The sequence below is a fragment of the Lytechinus variegatus genome, chromosome 15, assembly GCF_018143015.1.
Source record: "Lytechinus variegatus isolate NC3 chromosome 15, Lvar_3.0, whole genome shotgun sequence".
Taxonomy (NCBI): domain Eukaryota; kingdom Metazoa; phylum Echinodermata; class Echinoidea; order Temnopleuroida; family Toxopneustidae; genus Lytechinus; species Lytechinus variegatus.
The window spans coordinates 25,543,492-25,554,365 of record NC_054754.1 but is presented as its reverse complement, the minus strand read 5'-3'; the positions used below and the strand labels follow the sequence as shown (position 1 = coordinate 25,554,365).

Here is a 10,874-nt window from a genome sequence, read left to right as displayed (position 1 = left end):
AGATTTAATTTGAATTTGTACATTACTAGATTATATAACAGTACACAAAGATTTTAATCAACTTGTACTTGTAGTAAAGTAAATAATAGTGTAACTTAAATCTGTCATATTTTTTATTTGTATAAATAGAGAAGATATTTGCTAATGTGAGCATGCCTTGTCTTGGTTGCACAATGATGCACAGCTGTAACATATGTATGATTTGTTTGTTGTTGTTTTTCATCTTCAAAGTTATAAGCAACAATTGTAAATTTGCTTTTCACAGAACCTTGTGCTATGATTGATATATTATGTGTAAAACATTATGAATCAAAAACTTTGGAATAAAAGTACTGAACTATAAAACAAGAAATGATTTAATGTCTCCTTTTTCACATGTACCAGGTGATGTTTGTTTGATTTTTCTTAAATTATTCAAATCAATCTGTGATCCGATTTTGAAACAAAATGTAATTGATGCTAATATTGAGACATGGAACATCAAACTGTGTAATGTCCGAAACCATCGCACGAATACCTATGTTCGAATATGTGACTACCGGGTATGCTATCATCTTTATTTAAACAAAAGTGAATTCAATATCTAGTCGCAATAACGTCATAGCAATCGTACAATTGGCTACGATTTTAAACTAATTTGACCTTTACTTCAAAACGCAGGCTCGCAATCATTCAAAATTGTTATTTTTCTTTCAGTTAATTTGAGCCTTAAATAAAAATGTACTTTTAAAATGCGATTGTGGACCAGTCATAAGGTGACTGTTACACCACTGAGCTAACATCTGCTCAAGTTTTAGTGAATACATATAGTTAGGCAGCTAGGTGACTTTCAAGGAACAAATTTGTATGAAAAAATAAGGATAAAATAATATTTAAGACAGATAATAATACCTTTTCAAAAACAAAGGAACCAGTTGAATGAGAAGTCATTTGAATGGTATGGATTTTATGCAATAATTCCACCATTTTCGTTATCTTACAAAATTCAAATTACAACAAATTATGTACAATGATATAAATGATGCACAAGAATAATTTTTACGATAGGAAATTGACGCTGTTTTTTCTTCAAAGATAATGGGAATCACATGAATAATTTGTGGAGTAGGAAATTGATGCCATTTTATTAGATATTGGGAGTCATAGTAAAAGGAAGAATCAAGCCTAACCCCCCCCCCCCATTTTAAACCAAACATACAAGCAGTGATTACCATTGCAATAATTGGACATGAGTAACAGGTATCTAGCATGGTCATAGGGCGCATCAGCTGATTAAATCAAGATATCCATGATAAGCTATAACTCATAGTGACAATTGTTTAAAAATAAATCTTTATCAAGTGGGCTCTTAATCATGGGTTTGAGTAAAATCTTAGAATATCAGCTAATATGGATAAAACTCAATTAATCAAACTTATGAATTAAAAGAAAATATCCAAGACAACTCTGCACTTAGTTACTTGCATTCGAATATGAATGAAAAAATCGCTATTATTCTCATAAGACCAAATTTACATATGAAGTGAATAAAAAATTACACACAGGATTAGTCTCTTGCACTGATTTGAGATAACCTGACAAATGTCAGTACTGACATTCAAGAGAGGATAAGATTAAAGCAGTTGGCGAATCTAAGCTCTGTTTTACAAAAAAGGTGATTATTTTGTCAAACTCTCAGTAATCTATTCTTTGTCTTATTATTTTACATCCATCAGGGATGATACGATTTTCAATATTTTATAGGAAAGAAAAAAGAATCTTTGTCAATTAGATCAAATGTACTCTGCCTCAATCCTTGACCCATGCTCTATTTTTCCCCTATGACCACTGACCTCATGACCCCAAACCCAGACTGGGCCCAACTTACAAAGATTTCATCAAGAATGTGAATGTTCAAAATATATTCCAGATATGCTGTATATTCATACATTCATTTTCTTGAAAATTAAGCAAGATCAATGGGTTTCAATATCATCAGAAAATGCACTCGATCCTTGACCTCATGCCATATTTATTCCCTTTGACCATTGACCCCAAACCTAGACCCTATCTTACAAAAAGTTAGAGTTGACCTGATCTACCACAACTATGGAAAGTCAGCAATGTCAACATCTAAAATGTGTGTTTAATTAAAATATTTTCTAGATATGCTGTACTTTTGCACATTCGTCATTTTCTTGAAAATTTAGTGCACTTTTCTTTGTGTACAAAGGACATTGTGGAAATTTCCTGAGGAAAGAAGTATGACATTGATGGATTTCCATTCAGTTGAGGTTGATTGGATCAATCGCAACTCCTTGTAAGACAGGGCCCTAATCAGATCAATGTCCCTCCATTGCATAGGTAAACCAAGATTTAAGATGATCCCGCAAATAGTTTGGTTAACTTATAAATGGGGAAGATCACCAGGGCCCAGTAACATGAAGCTTAGCGATTGATCATATGGCTGATTTCTGCGATCGATTGCATCGATTATTGTGTATGATTATTGTGTATGATCAATCGTAAATATCAACTCCACAGTCAATCACTAAGTTATGTGTTACAGGGCCCAGAATTGAAAAACAACTGAAAAATCTTGCTGAAAGTGGAACAAAGATCCACCAATACTTATCTGAGATTTGAAATTTTGACACTTCTATTCCATGTCATTTGTGAGCATACTGTGATTCACCAGAGAATAATTTTCACACTTTTATGAATATTTTAATGAAACAATTTTAGGTGGTTACCTTAAACAAAGGTGGATCTAATTGAAATCCAACAGTAAAATCTTGCTGAATGTGGAGCAAAGATCCATCAACAAATACTTATCAGAGATATGAAATTTTGACCCTTTGTGATAAATATTATAAAGAAATGATTTTAGGTGACGGTTACCTTGAAGAAGGCGGGTCTAATTGAAATGAAATCCAAGTGAAAAATCTTGCAGAAAGTACAACGAAGAAAATCTAAGAAAATCAGAGACATGAAATGTTGACACTTTTATTCTATGATGTAACTTGTGAGCAGTTCCCTGTATACTGTGATTCCTGAAGTCCATATTTCACCTAAGGATTTTTTTCTTCTTTTCCCAAGAAGCATGTATGAAACAATATGTCTGTTTAAATTCATTTGTCGAAGAAGGTTGCTGTAAAAACTAGGAATGCATAGGAGTCATATACAGGAAAGAAAAGTGGCGAACAAGTTATGTCACAATAATATATTAATGTAAAATTTCACAATATTTTATCATGGTTTTTGTCACATTTTCATTGATATATCTATTGAATTTTTCTGGCTTTATTCCAAACAAGCTGATGTCAGGGAAAACTATCCCTCTAACATTCAAATTTGACATACAGAGTGGACTTTCCCCTTCAAACAAGGGGACTTGTGAATATCTGACTCACAAACAGCTTTAACTCACAAGAGGTTGACTTATGCATGGTGATATTCATGTACTTCCTCTTCGCAGAGTCACATGTTTAGCAAGTGGGTTTGAGTCTGGGTTAACAGCATAACTGGAACAAAGTTTGTCTGCAAGCCTCGTTCTCAATATAGTCAAAGTTAAGTTTAAGAATAGTCTTTGTCACAAGACTCATTTATCAACGATCTCCTCCACCTCGGGACTTTCAGCCTCTTCATCTTCGACCGTTACCGGTTCTTCTCCTGCTCCTTCACCTCCCCCTGCTTCTACCTCAGCGACATCATCATCCTCATCATCATCGCCATCATCCTCATCCTCCATGTCATCTTCGTCATCCTCCTCCTCATCCTCATCTTCCTCTTCTCCTTCGTCATCGTCTTTGCTGGTGTCCTGATCTTCTTTGTTCTTCTTCCTCTGTTCCGATGCCTCTTTCTTGTTCTTCAGACTAGCTCGGAAAACTGAAAGATAGAGGGAAAAGATGATTTAAAGGGGGATTGTCGTCTATTTTCACAGGGAATTTGATGGCATTCAGATATGTATCAAACATAAGCAGACATCAAGTAATGCAATTACAGCAATACTGCACGGACCTCTGCAGTTAGTGAATTTAACATGAATTCTGGTAAACTGCATGATCTTAAAATGAAATTTCACCTTACGGAAACAAAATCAACGTCCATGGATGATGTTTCATTCAAGAAGACTCTTCATATTTTGAGCACAACTGTGTGCAAGATTTTACACAAGTTTGATGACCTTTTCTTAGGTGCTAAGCCAGACTTTAAATGTTGCTTTTCATCAGCTCCTGATTGAATCAGATATTTGTAGATTGAATTCTTGTTTTTGCCAAGCTCCTGCATGGGCAATTCAATATTTTCGAAGTTTGATAACGATTATAGGAAATGCACTGTGTTAAACCAAAAATTTCTGGTACCGTATCTCATTTTCTTAGTGCAAGAAATTAGCACAAGAACATTCGTGCACACAGTAAAGTCGTGCACAACTTACAACAGCTTTACAAAATGGCCTTCAGGTGTGTGTATGTTTACAATTTACATACAAATCATGTGGCAATTAAATGACTGTGATAGAAGATGATTACTTACTCAGTGATTAGCATGGCTAAAGGAGATCAAATGAATCGATTACAAAATTGTCTATGATAATGATTGCAGACAAGAGTTGTACCTACGCAAGTACACTGAACTGGATTGACTCAGATAATGTATTGTTCTCAAGATGATTCACATTTCTGTAGCCAATGGCATATCCAGCCAAGTTAGCTCGATACAATGCCATTCCAGGGCCAGCATAAGACTCAAATAATCAATGCATTTGATCCACCACCAATTACACTGACTGTCAGAGGTTGATTTTAAATATTTGATTACCAAAAGTACAAGACAACAGTGCAAGAAAACAAATAAATCTATGCTGAAAATGATGATTTCCAAACAATGTCAAACACGACAATGACGGCTAAGCTGACAACTATGTTTCAGCTGTGTTGATGGGTTGTACTGGGACAATCGACTGAGTCGGAAACTTATTGTGATTCCTGATAATCCAGGAATTTTGAATGCTTGAACAATTAGATTTATCCATGACACAACATTTGCTCCGGTGACAAATGCTCCAGGTTTTAGGGTTAGGGTTGCAATAGACTTCAACGCCTTCAGAACAAATGTGCACGATTACTCTGTCAAAAACCAAAATGTTGTCATGCTACACCTCTTCTAAATGAACTACATTGGATACCTGTTTCTGATAGAATACATTATCGAATACCTATAAATCTGTCAACCACACTTCCTTCTTACATTTCTTCCTTATTTCAACAACAAAGATCTACGTACTCTCTTTGTTCTGCAGATGCTCCATCCTATGTCATTCCAAAATCCAGAAAACAGGCCGGTTTCAACTCTTTTCAATCTCTTGCCCCGTCTTTGGAACAAACTCCCCCCATCTCTCCAAAACATCTCTTCTCTTGACCTCTTCAAAAAACATCTCAAAACACACATGTATATAACCATAAACCTTAACTTGTCTTATGCAATCAACAGTGCTCTGCAACCTCTGGAAGAAGTGCTATATAAATCCAATTATCATTATTATTATTAATTGGGTTTGTATTAGGTTCAGGATAGGGTATAGTGTTAAATCCAGGAATGAAGTTGGTCATTCTATGTTTAGACTTTATAGCGGAGCACATATCATGGAACCATTCGTCCAAGGCTTAATGTCTAACCTTTTTGGCATGCTCCCCATTACCTCAATAGCACATAAGAAATTTCAAGATAACTCACCCTCTAAATTTGCCCTCAAAGGTTCGATGAACTCACTGAACTCCATGTCATCCAATGCAGCAAACACATCGGTTGCATTCAACGTCTTCCGTTTGCCCTTCAATGCATGAGTGTTTGCACTGCAATCAAAATACAATGATTACAATCATCTCTACACAAGAGTCAGTTAATGGTTTTCATATATGATCACATGGCTCAAAACCCACAATGTCTCTGGGTACATGTACATACACAATAATCAAACAAAAACTGTTGGGGATTTTAAAAAGAGTGGAGTGCCCCTGGCAGTCTCACCTGCAATGGCACAAAATTCAATATACCAGTAGTGTACCAACTTTTCATTTAACAAAGTGCAAAAAAATACCAGAAAAAAGACAATGTGCAAATCAGACTTTAATGGCAGTTAGTAAATATTAAACTAATTGAAAATTAGACGAAATTATTAAACTATATGTTGAGAGTAGACCAAGGGCCCATTTCATAGAGTTACAACTGTTGTAACTTTGCCATAATGGCAACTACCATGACAACAGGGCTCAGCAGCCAATCAAAATCAAGGTTACCATGGTAGTTGCCATAATGGCAAAGTTACAACAGTTGTAACTCTTTATGAAAAGGGCCCCAGGTGCCTGCCTCCATGATGATGCTCGAGAGACTGAAAATTAACCGTCTGCCAGTACACCAAATAGAGGATCCTACAAACTGTTTTTCCCCAACTTACCAAGAGGTAGCATAAAGAACAAAGACACTGGCAGCTTTTGACACCGCATTCCTTGCTTCCTTTGAAACACTAATACCATCAGGAATCTGAAAAACAAAATCACAATATTACTTGGTAAACTTTGAGAACAAACATCTTGCATAGTTCATTTACCGACTGATTTAATGTTGTTCTTTTTTAACTGGGTGTCTCAAGTATGCCTGGAAATGAGATGATTCATCCACTGACATAGCAACACCCTCGTAATTGCATGCACAGTGAAAAGTAGTCCCCCCCTCGAAGCTAAACAGGTTAATGAACCCCACCATGAATAAAAGTATCCGGCCCATACATATTGAGCCACTTTTGTCCCCAGACAATTGGGCCGGAGAAAAGCATTTAATTCAGATATCTTGCGGACCAGAAAATGAACATATTTTAATAGTAAAAGTTCTAAGTTTTCGATATCTAATCGTGAAATCAAATAAATAATATATTCCATAAAGTTTTTCCTCTGAGCTTGCAGAACATTGTAGTGATGTTATCTCCATTCAACACTCAGAAATGAAGGAGTTCATTTTGTGGTGAGGTTCACAAACTTTTTAGCACAACCATACATGCCTGGCAGTATTAACATAAAAGGGGTGAAACTGAGAGGTTTTATACCAAATTGTGATTTGTCCATGGTAGTACAAACAAAATACATCTTATGGTGAGTTTACGATTGCTATATTTTATAGGAGAATGAAAGAAAATGAAAACAGACAGAACCTTATTTTTATTTTGAACTATTCATTGTTAAATGCTGAATTACAACTAGCAACTTTAGCAATGAGAAGTTGAAATGTAATATGTAACCATACACCCTTTGTATTTTAAAAGCTAAAAATCAGTATTTTGGTGTGAAAATCAGTATTTTCAAAGAAACACCTTAGAACACATAAACCAGGCCAGATGTGCTTCCCCCCCCCCCCCCCCCCCGGATCTGCAAGTGTTTTGCACAAAACCATCACCATAATTCTCATTTTTCAGTACTAAATAATGAAAATCAGTCTACTTTGCAGCTCTGCAAATGTATTTGGAGCACTTATTAGTATTAAATTGATCAAGGCTCTTGGTACTTACTGCATCTTTCATAATTCTTGTGATGACTGAAAGTGGAAGGTTCAGATCTTCAGGTCGCTCTGCCATGGCTCAGTAATAGGTTGCGATCACTCACTAGAACTTTTACTAAAAGCTGCTTTGACGAAAAAGGAGAGATGTGATATGGGTCAGTCATTGCCTACCAAGCAGGGAATAATTTGGTAATACAAATTTGAATTGCATTTTTGGTCATAGGAGAAAAGCTCTCAACTAAGTAATGTACAGTCCTATAGAAAAATATGCTATACAAAAGTCTTTTATGCATAGCAGTCTTTCAAATACGTGGAGCAAATTGCGATGCGATAAATTTGTTCCCTGCCTAGACTGAAAATAGGCTCAAATACCAAGTGGATGTTTCACTAAGAGAGTCACACATAAATTTCTGTTGCATGCTGTAACGCATCACTGCACCATGTGCACCAGAAGCACACTCCTGCATATCATTCAGATTACGTATTAAAGGAGAAAGAAACCTTTAGAAAAAGAAAACTTGTGTGAAAACAGAAAAATCAAAGAAACAGATCAACGAAAGTTTGAGAAGAATCGGACAAAAAATTAGGTTATGAGCATTTTAGTACTGCAATCACTATTGCTATGGAGATCCTCATATTGGCAATGCGACAAAGATGTGTGATGTCACTTGTGAACAACTCTCCCCATTGCATTAGTATATATTTCACTTAATTTACCTCTTTTATCACATCTATCAATAGATCATGCATTCCTTCTGCAGGAGGGCATGTAATACAGATTTTCAAAGAATACATCATGGATAAAGAGTTTGTATCACCATAAGAAAAAGCAACAATAGACATTTTGGGGGTATTTTAGTCTATCAAAGGGAAAGTTGTTCACACACGTGACATCACACATCCTTGTCGCATTGCCAATGTGAGGATCTCTATAGCATTAGTGATTGCAATATTCAAATGATCATAACTTTATCATCGTTTGTCCGATTTTTCTCAAACTTTTGTTGATCTGTTTCTTTGATTTTTCTGTTTCGACACAAGCCTACTTATTCCAAAGGTTTCATTCCCCTTTAAATAACATATATGCTCATTGGTGTTTAAGCACGACTCCGAGTCACACATCTTTTATGAAAGACCCCCCCTCCCCCGGATCTAACATGGTTTCCAGCGTGAGCATAATTACAAGGTGTGAAAACTATTCCAAGTTCAAACAGAATCCACAGTAGTGTCTGGTCACTCAAAAAAAGAGGAAAAGTTAGACCTCTTTGTCACCTTCATTCTCAGTATCAATCGGCCAATTTGTTTTCAATTTTAAAAGAAGGAGAATGAACAAGACAGAACTTTTTCCTTCTTTGAGAGTCCAGTTTGCGCCACGATGTCAGGATTCTGTCACGATAGACCTTCATCCATATATTATAAATCGAGGTAAGTGCATGATTTATTTATTTGGCAGTAGAGGCGCTGGTCCAAAAATTGGGATTGTCCCAGAAAACAAGGATATCCTCATAAACAAAGACAAATCATGTCTTTTTCAGGATAACAAACATTGCCCAGAATGTTCAAAATTTTAGGAAAAAGTACATAAAATTTCCAAGAAAATTTAGCTCGCGCTTCGCGCTCGCATTATGTAAATAAGGATTATGATATTATATAGGCCTATTTATGTTTAGTCATAAGAATAAAGCTAAGTAAGAAATGACTATTAGGACTACCCCTTCAAAGAAACCAAAAATCCCAGCAAAAATCATATTCGAATGAAAATATGACTGAAAAAAATTCTGGGCCCCCCATATTGGCGAAGGCAGGATCCGCCCCTGTAATCATGGTAATAATATTACACGGATGAGTCCTGGTCTTTGACCCGCTTTGCGGGTCGGAGCTCCCTGCCACTGGCTGAGCGAGTGAGCCAGTTATGTTTTTTACCCGAGGCCGGCGAGGGCTTCTTCTTCTCCCATCTCGTTATGTACGGTCGGTAGGCGTAGTACCCATCGCGAATTAAACAACCTTCGAAAATCTTGGGACCCCTACGATCGATTCGTTAAACATTTTGTACGCGAAAATTAACAGCTTGTGTACAATACAATTACTAACCTCGCACTAGTGAGTCACTGAATGACTAGCACCCGGCATGCACGCGCACGTACATACAGTATAGAGGAGTACCGATTGTCTATTTGAACAGCATCTTCTACACTACAGTCCCATTCACAGCAATCACTGTCAGTAAATCCTTTTCATCTTCCAAACAACACAAATAAGTAAGCAATAAAATTTTGTTTAAGCTCAAATCACAGAGTTTATCATTCACACATATATAAAATAAATCATTTCTCAATGGATTATTTATAAAAACCTCAAAATCAAGGTAAAAAATAAAAAATCTTCAAGTTTAAGTTCACAGGTCTTTCTTACCTATCTTCAGACTTGACTTTTTTCAGAGATTCCCGCGAAGATGACGTCATGATGGTGATCTCAGTGGAATCGGTAAATTGCCAATTCGCCTAGATATGCCAACTCGTTCACTCACCAAACTCCCGACATTCGCGTCCATCAACATTTCGTCTAAAATTTCGGGGGGCTGTATAATAATGGTTTTACAGACATTAGCTTCTTTTTCATGGCTACTTAAAATGATTGCCCCATTTCCTGTCCGTGATTACGTTCGCATTAGTGGATTGGTGAGATATGTCTGCTCTTCATGATCGAATTCCTAAAATCAGTCTTTAAAATGTCCCTTTCTGATCTAAATATCAAAAATTTACAGCTCGCGCTTCGCGCTCGCATTATTTGGTTAGTAAAATACGTATGGTTTCGTGAATTCCTACAAACAAGCCTTAAAATGCCCCTCTTCAGGTCTGAATGTCCTAAATTTTCAGCTCGCGATTCGCGCTCGTAATATTTGATTAGTGAGATGCGTATGATAATGATGATTACAATGACTACAAAAGTGCTTCACGTGTAAAGATGTAATTCTGACAAAATCAGCAAGCACTTGGCACTCGCATTAGATGACTATGGTGAGATATGTATACTATCAATGGATTCCTAAAATATAGTCCCTAAAATCTCCTTCTTTGGGGTCAATATATACAAAAATTTCAGCTCGCGTTTCACGTTCGCATTGTAAAGCGAGACAGGAACGGCATGATTACATAAATTTGATTATGATGTCCCATTTTAGGTCTGAATATCTGAAGATGTGACATTTTAGATAAGCTTTTTTTTGTAATTCATGAACAGGATGCGTACATCATAAAAAAAGAAAGCGCGAATCTATTCTTTCTGTTTTGACTAAGGTGTGATGGTCGGCGTTCCAACATGGTCGCTCTCTTCCAGTTTTTACT

General features: G+C 36.2%; 1 protein-coding gene across 1 annotated transcript; it reads right to left on the bottom strand.

Moving 5' to 3' along the window:
- Nucleotides 1-937: 937 nt before the first annotated feature.
- Nucleotides 938-7,684, bottom strand: LOC121428701 (DNA polymerase epsilon subunit 3-like). The gene is made up of 4 exons (XM_041625512.1): nucleotides 7,541-7,684; nucleotides 6,437-6,522; nucleotides 5,716-5,834; nucleotides 938-3,867 (listed from the first exon to the last, which is right to left on the bottom strand). Exons 1-4 carry the CDS (start codon nucleotides 7,604-7,606, stop codon nucleotides 3,581-3,583), a joined length of 558 nt encoding a protein of 185 aa, XP_041481446.1. The 5' UTR covers nucleotides 7,607-7,684; the 3' UTR covers nucleotides 938-3,580.
- Nucleotides 7,685-10,874: the final 3,190 nt, after the last annotated feature.